Source organism: Lutra lutra, chromosome 8, assembly GCF_902655055.1.
Source record: "Lutra lutra chromosome 8, mLutLut1.2, whole genome shotgun sequence".
Taxonomy (NCBI): Eukaryota; Metazoa; Chordata; class Mammalia; order Carnivora; family Mustelidae; genus Lutra; species Lutra lutra.
Window position 1 is genome coordinate 76,169,347 of NC_062285.1, and position 19,245 is coordinate 76,188,591.

A 19,245-nucleotide genomic window follows, 5' to 3' on the forward strand; every position below is an offset into this window, starting at 1 on the left:
TCCTGTCATTTAATCAATATGTTATTGTGATTAAAAATCTGTTTGCCAGTTGGTATAACCTTTTGAAATTTTGCAACACATTCTACAGTCAGAGAATCATACAAATCGCAGAAATGATGACAAGATAACTTTCGGATATCACTCTATTTCTGGAAGCAGAGAACCCTAGTCTTCTGCTTGGTTACATAATTTTTGTCCAGCTTTCATTTTGAAATTGTTTTTCCCAAAGCATGACAAATAAAAATCACTCTAGCCCCTCCTTCCTCCTGGACAGTTTCTTCACCCATTATTTTAGTACCTTGAGACCACTTACCACAGATGAAGCAGGTTGTCTTTAGAATCTCTTCTTTTTTCTGTTTTTCACTTCTGAGATCAGCAAAAGTATCAATGATAACACCAAAAATCAAGTTTAGGACAATAATGATGACAATGAAATAGAAAAGAAGGTCATACACCACTCGGGCAGCAAACAAAGGCTCCTGAAATAAAAATTTTAAAGAACATATATGTATACATATTTTCAAGGTACGCTGATTTGGCACATGGTCTAGGAGAGAATACATTCAGTGTCTGTTTACTGAATGAATATAAATAGTGCTCCGAGCTGGAAAAAATAAGACCTACTTTCTGTCTTCATTTTCTTTCCTTTAAGTGTTGTGAGATACACTTCACATCTGTTCCCAGAGCACCTTCCCTTCTCCAGGACTTATACCCCTCCCACCAATGGGGGAACGTACGTTTTATTAAAAACCACTGTACTATATCATTCTGCTTAATGCATTTTGGCACATCGGGACCCTATCCCAGAAGCCGCACCAACGGTAGACAAGTAGAAATTCCCAAGGTCAGCCGTTTGGAGCTGAGAAGGACCTAATGCTTCGTCCATTTCTAGAGTAGATTTTGTTCTTGGCCTTATAGGGTTAAGTACAGACAGCTCTAGCTTACTTCCACCTGAAGGGCAGTATTAAAAAACACACATCAGAGACGCTGCAATCCAGCCGTTTCATAGACGAGGAACCCTTAGATGACTGACAATAAGCCACAGCTGGCCTGTCGCAGGACTCGGATTTTTCAAGCCTTCTGCCTGGAGTTTGAGCTTTTGCAGCAAATGAGAAATTTTTTAGCCTTGTCATTTTAATATATGAAATCATGTTAGAATTTGTTCAAATTTTGTATTCATCAAGGATAAAGAATGGCCGCTATTACCATTCAGAGGCAAAGAGTAAATCTTCACTCCTGAGAAGCCTGAGACACAAGAGGCAGCCTACTTCCTGTTATTTATGTCACAATTAACTCCTCTACTAAGTTGGTAGTCATGATCTCATAGCTGTAACATAATACAAAGTTCAAACTTGGAAACTTTTCATAACCCTACTAACAGACATTGATCTTTTAGGACATGAGCTATTTCTGTGTAGTTCTAGTATACAATTAATTGGTTTTTAATGGCCACCATTATACACTTAAAGCAAATCACACAGAGGTACAGCAAACAAAATTGTGCTGTAGATGTTGTTAAGAAAATTTTAAGAATGCTTATGTTCTCCTTGAAAAGATATTTTTTTCTCCAGCTTACATCTTTCGATGGCCTCCTGAGAACGTCTCCCACACCGCCACCATTCCGAAGGCCCTGGTTCAGGACAGTGACGATACACATGAGGAGAGTGTCACATGTCCTTTCAATTCCATCCTCATACTCTTCATCAGCTGTAAAAACACACGAGTTAAACCAGGCAGAAAACTCCTGTTTTTTTTTTTTTTTAAAGACTTCATTTATTTATTTGAGAGAGAGACAGTGAGAGAGAGCATGAGTGAGGAGAAGGTCAGAGAGAGAAGCAGACTCCCCGTGGAGCTGGGAACCTGATGCGGGACTTGATCCCGGGACTCTGGGATCATGACCTGAGCCGAAGGCAGTCATCCAACCAACTGAGCCACCCAGGCATCCCAGAAAACTCCTGTTTTAAATATGCTCCTGTCTACATCCAAAGAGCCATTCCTTTATAACTGTGTCATGACACAATGTTTTGAAGCACATAACACATATTCGACTTGTAGCCCATGACTGACACAGGCTGAGAAGCCCACACACTAGTATTTTGAAATATTTGTTTTCTTCCAAGAGTGAAAAATGGCAGAACGGAAAGGACAATATATAAGAAAGCTCGTCTGCCCTGTGCATTGTTGTAGTGCAGGGAGATTGTGGTAAGACCTCAGGAAGACAGTCCACTCACCCAGGAAGCAAAGATACTGCAAGAAAAAGAGCACGCACAAGGAAGCCAGATGGGCGTGGCTCCAAATTCTACTCTGTCCCATAACTGAGACTTGGGCAGTCACTTGACCTCACTATACTCATCTGTAAAATGGGGAGTATAATTAAGGATGAAACCCTTCAGAAGATTATATTTAGAATATGTGAAACATTGCACAGAGATTAGCAAACACATGGTAGGTGCTTAAAAATTTACGGCAGATATTCTCTCATTTGGTTAAGCATCTAAGCTCTTTTAATGATGCGCATTGAGCAGTGACAAGAAGAACAATATATTTATGTGAACAGTTTATTTTATGTGAATGTACTTATGTGAAAATATTTAGGGTGAAACAAGGAGACAGAAAAGATATAATGTGACAAAAAAATTCCTGCCCTTATTTGGTTTATAGGTAAACTTGGTAATAATTCCCCAGTCATTTAAAATAGTGAAAAGTTCATATTATATGAGAATCGGGATTTCTAGGGCACCTGGGTGGCTCAGCTGGTTGAGTGTCCAACTCTTGGTTTCGGCTCAGGTCATGATCTCAGGGTCATGAGATGGAGCCCCACATCAGACTCTGCATTCAGTGTAGAGTCTGTTGAGATGTTCCCCACCCCGTACTCCCTTGATCTCTGCTCCTCCCCCACTTTGCAAACACCTTCTCTCTCTAAAATAAAAAAATAAGTAAAATCTTAAAAAAAATAAAGAATCAGGATTTCCTAAAATTGGTAAGTGAGTAGAAATGTGTTTTTCTCGTTACAAGGTCAGAGAACCGTAGTGGTGTCGAATTTTGGAATTGTGTAACCATGGGTGCAAATATGAAAACAACCAAAGGGGGGGAAAAAAGAAAAGAAAAGAAACAGTCTAATTTTGTCTACATGATCCACGACCAACTGCCTGTTTGGTACTTTGTTACAAAAAGGAGGCTGATTTTCCTCTTGTGAACTGACTTTATTTTAACTTCACATGGATGGGAGGATCCTGATATTTTCACTTTATTCAGAGCGGTTTCTTTTTAAAACATAAATATATACCTCAAGAGGAGGGCGGAAGTCAGAGATGGGCAAGCATGAAGTTGCAGCATCAAAGCTAGCAGCCGAGGCTGTGCAGACACTTACCTTAGAGGTGAGCCTCAAGGCACATTCTGATTTAGAAAGTAGAGGAAATAAAGGTGCCTTTGGAGGAGGGACAAATGGGGAAGAGGTGAGGCTTGTGGGGGCAGCACAGCAGAGGAGACAAGGCAGGCAGAGAAAGCTCACTCTGCAACATGCTAGTTAGGCTCCCGACACCCGAAGGTGCGTTCTAACGTGGTGGCTAGGAAGAACATGAAGAAAGCTGGTTAGAAATGCGTAGGGGCACCTGGGTGGCTCAGTCAGTTGAGCAGCAGCCTTCGCCTCAGGTCATGATCCCAGGGTCCTGGGATTGAGCCCCACATCTGGCTCCCTGCTCAGTGGAGAGCCTGCCTTTCCCTCTCCCTCTCCCTGTGCCTGCTGCTCTGACTACTTGTGCTCTCTCTCTCTCTGTCAAATATAAATAAAATCTTAAAAAAAAATACATAAGAGAATTAAAGGCATTCTTACAGAGAAATATGGTTTTTGGGAAGAGGTCATAGGGAATAGGTCTTTATGCTACTTAGCCATGGTTAGACGTTCAGTCAAAGCAATCTCATATCTAGTGGCAGGATCTGCATTCATATATTCAATCAGCAACTACCTGGTCACATCACCTAAATGTTTACTAAAGACTTAATTATGTGCCAGGTTAGTCAGCACATAGAAGCCACACAAAAGTCCTCCATCTTGCCCTGAGAATTTAAAAATGAGGTTGCTCATTCGTTAACAGGTGAGCTAGTAAAATCCACACACAATTCATGTGATTAGTCATTGAGAATTAAAACAGATGGGCTATGAATATATAAAGGAGAGTATAGACTTTCCGTGTGGCACGTACACAGGGGGAGAAAATGCCCAGGTCAGGTCAGTAACAGCAACCAACCAGTCAGCACACTCTGTAAGAATCGGGGTGTCGGCCATGCTTGTTTTCTACAGGAGTCTCCATGAGTTTGGTGAATAAGGCTCTGTTGTCCAGAGATGGATTTACTTGCAATACATTAAGCCAAGTTCCCAGGCCTGCAGCCTAAAAGCCAGGCCCTGAGTTATAGTAAATTCAACTAAGCAAATGCCACCTTGTGGAGACCTACCTACATAACCAGCTGGCCTTCCCCATGCCAAACCTGCGTAATCGCACGTCTCCACAGACCCAGGACAAGGTGCTAGGTATACAGGTGGGAAGAGGGAAGTGTGGCAGCCCCTAGGAGATTTATGGTTTCCTAGGGAAGTTTGGTCAGCTGTTGAACAAAAGCAATGCCCTATCCCAGGATACTGTGCACCCAGGACAGTGTGTGTCTCGTGGACGGGGGCACATCAGGAACAGGATCTTGAAGGAGGTGGCGCCTGAGGTGACTGTGGAAAGAGACGCATGCCTGGCCAGTAATATCAGCAAAGTAAGACATTCTAGGCAGAGAAAAGAGGATGAGCGAAGGCGTTTGAGGAACTGCAGGTGCATTAAAATGACTAGGCCTTTGGTGCCTGCAGACAAGTGTGAGAAGAGAAACAGGGAGGGAGCTGTTTATTATGGAGAGACTCATAGTCCCAGCTAAAGAGCTTGAACTTGATCCTGAAAGCCAAGGGGAGTCGCTGGAGAACTTCAAACAGGAGCAAGGTGGTTTGTCATCTAGCTAATGAAACAGTATGAGATAAAACATTTACTTAAATACAAGACAAATTAACATGTGATTATAGCCACAGAAGTGGGGCAAAGAGATCAGAATAGAGAGAAAACATTTAATACTAGGGATAATGAGTGGGGAGTACCTCTAATGTAGACTCTGACTTTTGTCTTGAGTAGTCAATGGATTAAAACATCAGTGGAGAGGCATTGCCATGGTAGGGCAGCGAGCAAGTTCTTTTCTTATACGATGAATATCAAATAAGCCAGCATGTAAAAGAGTGGAAAATAAAGCTGGGGAGATAAACTGGGAGATCTGTGCGAATCTGGGTTTTCTTTGGCAGGCAATGGAGCATCATGAAAATCTCGAGTTGGGGGTAGGAGAGGAAATATTCAAAGCAGTGATTTCTGATGAGTAATCTGGGGGTGATACAGTAGGTGAATGGAAGAGGAGAGAATGACTGGAGGTACAAAGACCACCTAGGAGGCATAATGTGTGATGAGCCTCAACCAGGCTCATCACACATTTCCATTCCATGAGAATGGAAAGGATAGATGAACAGGAGCCAGCAGGACGCTAGGCCTGAGGGAGAAGGCCGTGTTATACATCCTGCTGGAGCTTCCGGCCAGAGCTGACTCAGGAATGGAGGGTCCCATGAGGCCACAGATATGGGCAACTGAGGAGGAGGAGCTGGGTGCAAGGTGCTGTGATGAAGACAAGGAAAGAATACCAGATGACTGGAGGACGAGAAGGTGAGAAAACATTTTTAAAGCTAGAGAGCACAAGAGAGCTAGGAGAGTACTGTGATCCAAAATTCAGGAAGAAAATAATGTAAAGATGGAGAAGATGCCAAAAAAAAAAAAAATGTAACCATTACGGGAAGAGTCAAAACGCATGAGAAGCAAGAAAAGGTGTCTGGAGTGAAGATTCAGGTCTTCAGGAAACGACAGGAATATGGCCAATAGTGAAACAGAAGACGGTTGGTGCAAAAGGAGAGAGTTCAGGCCACTTGTTATATCTGAAACTCTGGTCCTGAAAAGGAGGAGACCAGTTTGTGTGGGTGGGTAACAAGAGTGCAGAAGGTGGTTCAAACTGAGGAAGCAAGGAGGTTTCAGGTACAAGAACAAATAATGGGCTAGCAAATAGTGGCAAGGCAGTAACGATGAAATCAGGTGGTTTTATTTATTTATTTTTTTTAGATTTTTTTAAAAATTTATTTGACAGACAGACATCACAAGTAGGCAGAGAGGCAGGCAGAGAGAGAGAGAGAGGAGGAGGAAGCAGGCTCCCTGCTGAGCAGAGAGCCCGATGTGGGGCTCGATCCCAGGACCCTGGGATCATGACCTGAGCTGAAGGCAGAGGCTTTAACCCACTGAGCCACCCAGGCGCCCCCAAATCAGGTGGTTTTAAAAGGGGTGAGAGGGGTGTGCCTGGATGGGTCAGTTGGTTTGAGCATTAAGACCCTTGGTTTCCGCTCAGGTCACGATTTCGGGGTTGTGAGATCTGAGCCCTGCCCACCAGGCTCTACGCTCAGCAGAGTCTGCTTGAGATTTTCTCTCTCTAAATAAATCTTAAAAAAAAAAAAAAAAAAGAAGTGAGAGTGCATGCTTGCGTACAGGCGAAAGGAAAGAATTGAATTAGTGGAAATAGATGTGCAATGTGGATGCATTTTGAAAACTAAATATAATACATGTAACGAACTTAGAACATCATTTGGCACATAAGGGTAACAAATCTAGGGGTCATAATTATCATTATTACTGAGAGATGACTATAAAATCTTAACGGAAAATTAAAGTTCTAACATAGCCACCTTTATACTTGAACAAGAGGAGACTAAATTACCCTCATTTTCAATTGAGTATTAGTAAAATAAAGTACCCTCCTTAATTCATAACAGAAATTAAAGTGTTTTATATAAAGAAAGGGATAAAATATATTCTGTTGGCTGTGATCTGAGGTGTTGGCCTATACATTTTTTCGAGTATTGGACATGCTTGAATAAGAGTATTTAATAATGCTATTTTTCTGCTTTAATAATTAAAGTACCCATTTTTTTTTTTATGATTTCTTAGAAACAACAGATGGCTCAGATGGCCACTGAGATATAGCTGAAAGTCTGAGTGCAATTGAAAACCTCTTGTTTGTTACTTTTAAACTTTAATTCTAATCGATTCATTATGGAAATTTTTTTTTTTTTTTTTAATGTTAACTAGAAAGAGAAATTTAAAATGCTGGGCACCCTGTGGGAAGCCAAAACATAGAGCGGCATCAAGGCTGATCAGTTTCAGCTACTCATCAGTCTTTTTTATTAAAGTAAAATACCAAAACATATTAAATCTGAATTGCTCATACATGTGAGAAATCTGTGCACTTCCTCCCTCTTCTGTACAAATGACCCTTACTTAGAAAATAATCATAATGATATTTTGTAAATTGCCTTAAAACAGGCCTCACTTTTGTAGAAAGTCTGTTTTTAATTTTTTTTTTTTTTGGTTTTTCTTTGATAAGTGATTATATTTGTCTAAGAAGTCAAGTAGGTCTGCAGCAAATAAAATAAAAGTTCTTTTTATTTTTTTTCTCTGCCACAGTTGGTTGCCCGTTACCCTGTGAATGAATGTGCGGCTGCTGGGACAGTGACCCTATCAGCATCCACTGGAGCTTCCTCGGGGACCAGCTGCTGGGCTTCCCAATCACCACAAGGCTTGTTATTCTGCTCCTGTGTATGGGTCTGGGCCTTTTGTAATGTGGACCTGCTGTCCACAAGGTAACAAACCAAGGGCCGTCACAAATGCACAATAGGGTTTGCAAATTAAAATTTAATTCTGGTCTTAGACATGGACAAGTTATTTTTAAACCTAAGCGACCCATGCTGCACAACAAACACCAGGTTCTAGCTTTTCCTCTACCTTTGCGGTTAAATGCTATGTGTGGCCGAGATTTAAAGGTGGCAAGGGCTAGAAGATCAAATCTGTGGAATTCTCAGTCAGATGAATTTTACCACTTACTGTAACAAATGCAAAAAAGGGCACAGAGGAAAGAGTAGGTACATTAATAACAGGCATTCCTGTAGTTTCAAAACACTGATTTAGAAATGACCCCAGATGGTGTGAAGCCACTGTTATCAGCTCTGGCTCCCAACAGTGTCCCTGCCACACCTCCAGCACTGACATTCCCCTACTATCCTCTTCTTCCTTCTCTGGAAGATTTACTAGAAAATCATACCTGCCTTCCCCTACTCCTAGCTCAGGTGAAGCCTAAAAACATGGAGATGCTGCTCCAGGGGTAATAAGCCTGGAAGAATTATCCCCATCTGTCCATAGAGAAAAGGGAAGTTCTGTTCCTTGTGTAATAAATCAGGTGAGAAATGTGTTGTAGAGGCTTTCATGAGAAACCTTTTATGAGTTTGTATTCAGAGTTATAAACCAATATCCGAACAGACTTCAAACGTCTTGAGGTGGGAGAATGGCAGGGAGGGCCAGGGGGAGTGGATCAACACCCATTGAGAAATACATAATTAAGAATATTTATGTCTAAAGAATTGCCTTTAGAGGATAGCATGCATACAGAAAAGTCACCCAAGCATTCTAGTTGAAAGGCAATTTGATAGGCAGAATTTTAACAATCTAATTTTTGGTTAGGGAAGAAAAAAATGTACAGAGATTAATCCTTTAGCTAGAAGACACTAAGACTTAGAAGACTAGAGAACAGGCCTTGGAATCAGAGATCTAGATTATTCTGCTAGCAATATGATCTTACTTAAAGTTTGTGTCCTTTGGTGTTTTTACCCATAATGTGAGGATAATTAATAGTATCTATCTATCCTTGACATGCCTCAGGGCCCTTACTCCTGCTGGTCCCTGTGCCTGGAATGGTGTGACTGCATCCTTCTCATGCTCTAAGTCTCAGTTTAAATAATCCCTCCTCGGGGCGCCTGGGTGGCTCAGTGGGTTAAGCCGCTGCCTTCGGCTCAGGTCATGATCTCAGGGTCCTGGGATCGAGTCCCACATCGGGCTCTCTGCTCACCAAGAAGCCTGCTTCCCTCTCTCTCTCTCTCTCTCTCTCTGCCTTCCTCTCCATCTACTTGTGATCTCTCTCTGTCAAATAAATAAATAAAATCTTAAAAAAATAAATAAATAAATAAATAATCCCTCCTCAGAAAGGCCTTTCTGTTTGCTCTGCCTACAGCCAAGCTCTCTTGTGATTATAGATCATAGCACCGCTGGTCGTATTCACCACATTTTATAACTTTTTGTGTCTCCCCCCACCCTACTATTTTATAAAGTTCCTCAGGGCTATGTTTGTCTACTCAATACTATATCCTGAACACCCAGCATGGGGGCAGGCCAACATTTTTTAAAATGTTAAGGTCAAACTGTCAAAATTAGTAATAGCACATAAAACAATGACAGCAGACTGCCTGGCTGATTAGCAAAAATGGTTGTATAGAGCCTAAGATTTATAAGATTGCACAGAGTGAGGCTGCCACATCCTGGGATATGCTCACACCACATATGACTGGAAAGATCTCACTCCAGAAGAAGAGGCTCTGACAGTGACCTCGCTTCGCTTTAATACAAAGGAAATAATTCTAAGGTAATTTTCAGAGATAGAAGAGTAAGGCAGGAACACAGTCACAATATCTTCGGGACTGTGCTATTAGAACATTCCCGCTAAGGAGAAAGTACATTTTTTTAAAACCTATTATTTTTCACACTCTGTTAAGGAAAAAGAGTGTCCAATTGAAAAGAAGATAACAAGTACTGGAGACAAAAAACTGAACTTCCAGGTGGCCAAAGGATCCTAAGAGCTATTTAATTTTACCCAGCTACTAAAATGATAGCCAAGTTTTTGCTGTGGTATTTTTTAAAATCCTAAATAATAACAGGAGAGGAGCATGTGTAGACCTGAATTTGAGACTGTGACAGATTCAGCAAGCTGCTGACAAATGAGCTAGATGCTGTTCCCCAAGACAATATACCAAAATGGATCATTAAAAGGATAGTGTGGGAAGAAGGTGGGATCAAGGGAAGCCAGTAAGGGTTCACACTAACCTCAGAATGGAGATGTGACAGACACTGTGTATCTGGGCTTTGGCAAGGAAGCTCTGAGGAGTCTCGTGATTTTTTTTAAAGATGGAGAGGCATGGGCTAACTGATCATTTATTTAAGACAGAGATCTCTGTGGCTGAAGAATTGCATGGAACATGACTATGTCGGTCTGAAAGCATATTTCTAGTAACAAGCTAAAGAATTTGTCCTTAGCACTGTCCTGTGCAACATTCCTAGCAGCTTTAATGAAAATTTTCCAGAGCAGAGACTGGTAATATTTTCCTTTCTCATGAGCCACAGAGGAAATGTTTTAGGCTTTGTGGGTGACATAAGTCTCCATGGCATCTTTTTCCTTAAAGAAAAGACTTTTTCAAAAGGTTACAACTAGTCTTACCCAGAGGGCTCTACAAAAACAGGTGGCAAGTCACATTTCCGTGTGGGCCGTCGTTTTTGCCAATTCCCGTTCTGTAGCTTATCAGCTCGAGGATGACACAGAGAGAGTAAACATATTGCTTCATAGAATCAGGATCCATGAAGATACCACGAACCCCGTGGCATGTGAGAACAGGAAGTGGCTTGAAACCTAGAGATCACCTAGTCCAAGAAACCCCTCATCAATCCCCAGGACAAGCTGGGATGGCCTTGGATTCTTACTTGGCAGAAATACATAAAAATGAATGCGTCGTTTTATATTTGAAATCCCAAACTCCTAATTACATGAGTACGGGACAGGCAATTATGGCTTGACAGTTGAACCAGGGAAGAAAGGCATTTTAGCCGAGTCAGCCACATATGGGTAAAGGGTATGGTGTGATTCCAAATTCCACTATCCAGAATATGATAACTCCACTCAGCTTCTTGCCCTGGAGTGTGACATCAAGAGTCACTGCTAGACTGTGTGAGGAAGGCTGCAGAAATTGGAGCTGTTTAAAGTGGAGGATGCATGGAACAGGATTGTAGAAATTGCAGAGCACAGTAAAGCTACACAAGCAAGGAATGAGCTGGTTTGTCATATGGGAGCCTGCACTGGCTAGCCAGGCCTTAGTGGGGGAAGAAGTCTTTGAGGCAGCTGTTCTCAGTTCTTAGGGCTGCTGGGACTTTGGGATGGAATGTGCATGTATGTATTTCTCCCTTTAGGTCATAAAGCATGAAAGATTTTGTTTGTAGAAGGCATGATACATTTTTCCTAGTGCAGCAATCCAACATCTCAAGGAAAAAGGCAGCTTGGGAAAGACCACCCTTTCACTACTATCAGACGAATGTGCTCCCAGATGGAAACAGAGGACTCCAGCCCTACACTGGCCTTATTTACTTTTCCATCCCTCATCTTCCCCAAGTCCAATTTTGCCCTTCCTAGATGTAACACAGACTAAAGCCACTCCGTCTTAATATATAAAACTCTTGAAATATTTAAAGATATATACTCTCTAAATCATTGCTGCTTCTGGAAAGAGATCACTAATTCCTTCTACAGCTCATTAAATTTCACATACGCCATAGTTTCCAAACCATTGAGAACAATTTAGAGTTTAAAAAATTCTTTTTATGAGCACGGTTCCGTTTGCTCCTTTGGAAACAGAGAAAGTATCATATTCTCTCTGTCTGCTCTCTCTCTCTCCCTCCCTCTCTGGGAAAACCATCTGAACGAGATCCAGGAAATTTGCATAACGTATCTAAGACAGACAGCTAGAAAGTGGAAAGCCCAGGATTACACCAAGCCTTTTGAGTTCTAAGCCCGTGCATTTCCTGATTCTTTGTTCAAGGCTGTATAATTAGAAGGGTCTCCATGTGGCATGGGTTTGCAATATAGTTACAGTATTTTTAGCAGCAGTCCCACAGAGTAAATCTGATAAATTCTCATGAATAGAAATAATATAAGGAATGGGGTGGGGATGCAAATCCTTTCTCTAGGAATCCTTTCTCTAGGCTGAAACTTTTGGGTCCTTTTACCTAAATGCCGTGATTCTATTTCAACCCACCATGAAATTCTTAGAGCAACTCCTTTAGCAGTAATAACATTTCCCCCGCCAAAAAAACATTACTGCAAAGTACCAAGTTAGTACTGTTCTGGGGCCCTTTTCACAGACCTGTATTTGAAGCCGGTATTGTGGGTGAGCAGCTGTCCTTTTCACATGTTTCCATCGTTGAAGTTAAAGTCATAGTAGGAACTTCGTTACTACCTGAGAACACACAAATCAGAATATGGTATAGAGACAAATATGCAAATGACAAGCAAAGAACATATGTTTATAAAGGCACATAAATCAAAGGCACTACCACTCCAATGTAGCTGTGCTTCTGAAGTCTTCTTTAGTAAGTTGGTTTGGAACTCTGAACACAGTTTTGTGTATGGAAGCAATTTTATAAATAGAGAATAGGTTCACGGCCAATCCACTATAAGCTTCTTATATCTTTATTAATAATAATGTAGACCTTAACCACCATGTGTAACAATGTTTTGATGGCCAAGTGCATTCATGGATCAGACCTGGGATGCCAGGAACACACTTCCCCCAAAGCAGTTGGTGTTCCCTGAGCTCCAAGCCACTGGTCAGTCCCTATAGCAGGTCGAGACTTGCCTGTCACGGCAGTTCTAACAATGAAGTTGGGGGTTTGGGGAGCAGGGTTTAAAGATGTAAGAATCTTTTGTCAGATCCTACTCAGGATCTTTCTTTTCTTCCTTAGTTCCCAGAGATCCACCTGTTTGCTCATGTACCACCTTCTTCCTTGGCCAGAATGGAACAGAAGATAGTAACCGTCCTATCTGGGTGAGCAAAACTTAATAAAACATTTTGTTGCTTTTCTTAGTAACAAATAGAAAGTAAAGAGGTTCCTACCTCTCAAACCAATGTTGCAAACAAAGTCATCAAGGAAAGTCCGTAAGTTGTAGGGACAGGAGTAAGTTCATTTTTATATACAAAGTGGTGAGGAATATTCACGTGCATATGAGAGCAATACCACACCAAGGTTACCCCCATTCTTTGATGAGATGAGGGCAGACATGGCAAAAGGGAGAGCTGGAGTTAGGACACGTGATCAGGAGAAGGACGAGGCAACAGGATTAGGTTGTTTGCCTTGATAGCCCTGGAGCTGAGAGAGACGGAGCCCACTCAGGGAAGGGAGGCCACACATTTGCCACCATCACTCCTTGCCCCCTCACTGGGCCAAATTTGGGGGAAAGGGTGGGTACATCATTTGGTGCTGGAGTGGGTTTCTGGTGGTCAGAGAGAGAGAGAGAAAGCAAGCGATGGGGTTTCTGAGTGTGTCCAGGTGGCCATTCCCTTACTTTATACTTTCTGATCCATGCGAGGCTCTGATGACGCCTAGCGGAGGCCTTGCAGACCTAACAACTAGGGAATACCAAAGGGCAGAGACAGGATGATACTGGAGTGGTGGGAGTGAAGCACAGTTAATGTTATTCAGTGCATTAGGAGAGAGAAGTGAATTTTAGAAAGAAAACAAAGAATACAAGGCTTTTGGGGGAAGGATCAATCTGAAGGAGACATAGGATTTACATACGGAAAGGGGGGGGGGGCAATCCCAGATGCAGTTTGTATGACAAAAGGCAGAGGCCAGCAAAGGCACAGACATGGGAGCAGAGTGACCTGAGCTCCCAGACTGATGTTTGAAACCAAGCCAGGGCAGATCCCAGTGAAGTTTTTGAGTCAATGAGACACCCAATCAGAACGGTGCTTAGAATGAATGAATCAAGCAGAACAGGCTGAAGAAGAGGGAGCCACAGGAGGTTCCTGCAGTCTTCTGGGTGAGAGGAAACGGGGATGGGAAACTAGAGGGCGGCACTGAGAATGGGGAAGGAGGGACACATGTGAGAAACACTGTGATCTCTACTTGTCAACAGAAACTGCCTCCAGCTCCCTGGGCTTTTTAACCCCGTCAAGTGGCCGCCTTCCTGGTCCCCAGAGGTAGGATCTGCATTTTCCTCAGTTCCCAATGCCATTTGCAAATTATCCATCCTCCACTCTCAAAGGCGCCTGTGATGCACTGCGATTGGGCTCTGGCACTCTCAACCTCCCCTCCGGTCTCCCGTCTCTTGGCTTTCCGATGACTACCTCCTACTCCCTGAGCAACTGCGGACTTCTGCACTCTAGATGTCACTTGCTAGCCATGTTATTCTTGATAATTTCACTCAACTTTGGGAGTCAATAGCGTTCAATACTTGAAAAAATAAACTTAATGCTATTTACCAACTGACATGCTAGATGGCATTACAAATTAAATTAAAAATATTATGAAAGCAAATGTGCTTTTCCCAGAGAACAGTATCACATTCATTCTCAGCCAATGCAACAAAAATTCTCAATCTTTGAAGAATCAAAGAGTTTAATTTTGTTAAATGTTCTCATAATCAAGACTTTGGTAGTATTTATGAATGCTTTCTCTTATTTAACAGTTTTTTTATATAAATATGCATATTTTTTATAAAGGTCTTGACAATTTAGGTCTAATGTTGCCCATTTTGTAAGAAAAAAGACAGAAGATATTTTTGTATATCTAAGAAAAATATATTCATAATGACTCTGCCTTTTAAAATAACACAAAAATACTTACTCCTAGATTCATAAAACAATAACTATGGGACACCTTTGGATTCAGGAATCATGATGCTTCAGCTTCAGACTCACCCTGTACTGAATAACTCAATGTGATCATGCCTAGTAAATAACAAATAATTAAAATTGAAGATTTTTGAGAATAGATAGTGTATGAGTCACAGATAATTTTGCAAAAGTGGAGTTTTGGAGGCTATTTATAGATAGGACCTTTTCTTCCAAATATTTACACCTGTAAAACTCTGGAAAAAGTAACATTTAAGGGAGAACAGGAAAGATAGTGACAAAATATTTCATGTAAATTTGGTCTCAAGTTTAACAGCCGAATCTATGGAGATGATGTTCCTGTTCTGTGCTCTGATCACTTAGACTTAATAATAGCTCTGTATACCATTTAATTATCCCATAGCCTAAGAAAGATACTACCAAATGTCATCAATTTAATAATCAAGAAATGTTTGTTAAAGGCAAGAAAGAATATTGTTAATAAATCACCACTAATTAAATCATACCTTTAAATGTAAGGGCTTGAGGGGAAAGTCATTTTGTGGTTTCCATTCTCATAGGCTACAGAATCATCCAGAGAAACAAGCAGCAAAGTATAGAACTATGATTTGTATCCAGCAAAGCACGAGAGGAGGAAAAAGAGTAACAAAGAAATTTAACCTGAACAACAAAAGGTAGGCATGGGGGAAGAAGAAACCATTAGAAAAGATGATGAATAAAAATTCAAAGTAAGATGGAAAGAATAAGCCCTCACACCCCAGGAATCACAGTAAGTGTAAATGGGTGATGCTTAACCAATCAGACAACAGAAATAAACGTCATCCAGAAATTGTGACAACACATACTGATGAACTCAGCTCCTTAATGACAGTATTCTGAGCATTTTTTCCATATCCAATTTCTTACTACCTGATGGTTTCCAAATCAAAACATTTACTATTTTCAATTCTTTAAGTATAATCAATACAACGTACTGTGAGCAAACATATATGGAATAATGGTTATGAATGATGCTAGATGTTCTTGGGGGAGACGGGAAAAAGGAGGAAGAGAATCCCAAAGCCATTATCCCTCACTGACGTTGCTGGCCGTGTCGGAATAGAGTCAGCACTGGTGAAATTACTCCCCGAGATGGAGCCCACATGATGCTTCTTAAATCACGATTTTCCTATACCCACTGACAGCGGATGGCGGAAGAACCCTTCACATTCATGAGCTCTCAGTGAACCAGAACACGTTTTCCAAGGAATGAAAGGAAACACCTCCTCCATTCGTGCTCATTTGTAACTCTCCTAAGCTGTGTATGAGTCAAATCTGCCATGAGAATGGTCTTGTAGCGGGAGCAGCAATACCTGTCACAGGAGTTCTGTTTTTCAGCCGGTCCACCTCCATCGTGAAGTCGTCCTTCAGGAAAAGGAACCCAATAATGGAAAACAGGTAGACGAGGATGAGCGCCAGGACGGCAGTTAGAATGATGGAGCGGCCATTCCGCGTGACACTCTTTATGACATTAAGCAGAGTCTCTTCTCTGTACACCAAATCAAAAAGCTACAAAAATAAAACAAGAAAAAAAAATGCAGTGGTGCAAAAGCTGAATAAACATAAAAAGTGGTTACGAATACAGATGTAAGCCATTTTGGTTTATCTGTGAAAAAAATAACAACCTGACCGATACCTTAAAAACACCAAAAGGCATGTGTTGTCTACAGTTGGAACACATTAATAAACTGTTTTTCAATAACGATAACTCTAACACAGCACATTATGTGCATCTGTTGGTTTCATAACCAACATAATTTCAATTTTGTACAATACAGAAATAGCATAGCTTCAAATTTGAATTTAGAAAAATTATAATACTGTACTTAACCAACTTAAGTATTTATTCCTTATTTTTAGCCTCACTGATATTCTGCAGTTGTCTCTGCAATATGTAAGATACCTAAAGTGAAAATGCTGAATTATGTCTACCTAAGTGATGAATAATTGACAGAGTCATCAGCCATTATTGTTTAATCAAGGAATTAGGGGTGAAATTGCTAAAACAATTTTATCAGCCTGCTGCAATAGAAAAGATGGGAAATTTTAAAATATTTGAGAAATGGAAGCACCTTTCCTTACTGAAGCAGTATAGCGAGGGCAAAACCTATTACTTTAGTATGTAATTTTGGAGACAGAAATATAAGCAAAAATATATCACTTTTTTTTTTTAATTTTCACTTCCTTTATTGGGTTATTATCCATCTTGTGTTTAGTAGCAGAAAGTCTCTGCACTAGTTAAGAATGTAGGTATGTGTTTGCTCTCTGGAGTCAACACCAAGAATGATTTTATTTATTGCTATATTATTAAGTTGAAATTATATATTAATTAGCAAGTTTATGTCATATTATCAAAAGCTGGTTAAAAGCAATAAGTGAACATTCATTTAAAAAGGCATAAATATTTGTTTGGAAATGAACAGTATTTTAAAAATTGAAATAATTAAGGTGGGCAGTGATTAGAATTTCTAAATTAATTGAAGGGATGCATTACCAGTGTCATGAGTCCCTGAAGAAACACCAGGGCCTATCCCGTTTTACTGAGTTACTTTTTACTCAATTTTACTGAGTACTGAGTTACTTTCCAGTTTAATTCTAGTTTTGCAAATAATTGCTATAAACATATTACCTTGTTTGCTCACCCTAGGAAACTGATATTGTATCAATATCATATGCAAAAAAAAAAAAAGTTTAACTATTTTGCTATGTGCTTATCCTTCTGAAGGGAGCAACAACTTCTAGAAACAAAGTAAATATTTCTCAGGACAGACAAATTAATTAATGCAAATTCAACTTCCAAACTATCGACACTGCCTTATTTAACTTACTTAAGCATTTAGTTGATGTAAAAGGAGATTTTTCTTTACTTTAGCTCAACAGTGACTTAAAGAAAAGGCCTGGAAACGGGCTTTAGGTCACTTCTGCATGGTTTCTAAAAGTTTATAGCTTTCAGGAGCCCCACTGGATTTCTGCTAAAAATGCTTATTTCTGGGCCCCATTCCATACCCAGGAATTGGAATCTTGAGGAGGCAAAAACGTGTAAGACGTTGGACAGATTAATCGTTCTTTCTGTTTATTTCTGAAAGGAAAATCTAGAGTGTGGTTTTTACTATTTTGGATAAAGGATTGGTATTTATGGATATAACTAGAAATACATAATCATGTATTTTTTAAAATATAAAACATATTTTTAAAAATATGTTTCAATGCCATTTTGGCATTATGTCCATTGTAATTTTCTCCTAAATCTCTAAGTGTCAAAATGGACAATATCCTTTTCACCAGCAACCCAGTGAACACAAATTAGCATCACTATTGTAAGATTAGAACAATAAAAGACAAGAGGAAAATACAACCGGCAAATAAGGTTAAGTAACATAAACTGAAAGTAACACTATTATCAATAGCTCATCTACTAATTCAAATATACCTTTATTTTCTCAGTTGGCTTCCTTTGAAAAGATTTAATAAATCCTTTCATGTGTTTTTCATATTATCTCTTTAATGAATCTTGATAGTACATATCTATCATACTAGACCTATGCATTTTCCACACGAGAAGGTTGGAGCACAAAAACATTACAGAATATTATATGTCACAGTCAGGTCAAAGTGCTGAGTGTAATGGGACTTCATATATCATGGACATGTTTTTAAAAATGGATTTTTTGTGTGTGTGTGTGGTAAATTAGAGCAGAAAGGGAATTCATTTGGATCCCTGGAACAGAAAAAACTACTTTTGATTGTTGAATCATCTAACTTAACTACCTAAAAGATAACTTTGTATCAGAGCAGAAGGGACAAATCTACTTTTCTCAGGGGCTCTTTCAAGTGCTTGACAAGTAAATGGAAAATCTGCCTCGTTTCTGTCTTCCTGCATGGGTTTGCTAGCTAGGTAACAGGAAAGCAGCAGCCGACGGATTTGTCCCTCGAGAGCCAAGCAGACAGGGTCAGCATAATGTTTCTACATCTTCAACTGAGGTATCAGGAATTATTTTTTTGGGTAGTGGTCTCCACTGCATGTCCATCATGGGTTGGAGATATAAATAAACGGCTCCTATGGCATCATAATATTAACCTGGTAGTGCTTTAGGTTTCAAAATGTTATCATGTATTTATATAGCCTCCTCTCCTAGTTTATGGCTATAAATCAGTCGATACGTAGGAAGTAAAACCAATAACCTGAAAAAAAAAAACAAAAACATCTAGAAGAAACGTGAAATTCTGCTTAATGAATCAGACATGTGTAGATAAGCTTCACAGCAATGACACGTTAAATATGAAATGGAGATTTCAAACAACTCACTGTCTTTTTGCAAGGTTGGCAGTTTATCCCTCCTTTTCCTTATATGCCATTCTAAAGTCACAATAATATTTGTTGTAAATAAAGTACAATGATTCCAGGGCTAAGAAAATACATCCCCACTTTTTTTCTTCTACACTCTGTTGGACAATCTCTAAAAGTAATGGAAAGGAAGGATTTGGCTGAAACCAAAAAGTAGCTGCTGTATGAAGCCTGGGTCGGGTGGTGGGGTCATTGGTGACTTCTCAGGGAGGAAATAAAAGATTGCCATTGCTGATGTGGGTTCTTAGAGGAA

The 19,245-nt window shown here is 40.2% G+C and overlaps 1 protein-coding gene across 2 annotated transcripts in view; it reads right to left on the reverse strand.

Annotated features, from left to right (window-relative positions):
- Positions 1-19,245, reverse strand: part of ITPR2 (inositol 1,4,5-trisphosphate receptor type 2) — a 491,082-nt gene that overhangs the window by 52,184 nt on the left and 419,653 nt on the right. For both annotated transcript variants that reach the window (XM_047741839.1, XM_047741840.1), the window contains exons 51-54: positions 15,961-16,156; positions 12,119-12,211; positions 1,577-1,707; positions 314-479 (exon numbers count right to left, since the gene is read on the reverse strand). In XM_047741839.1, coding sequence (XP_047597795.1) covers positions 314-479; positions 1,577-1,707; positions 12,119-12,211; positions 15,961-16,156 — 586 coding nt within the window. The remainder of the gene's footprint in view (positions 1-313; positions 480-1,576; positions 1,708-12,118; positions 12,212-15,960; positions 16,157-19,245) is intronic.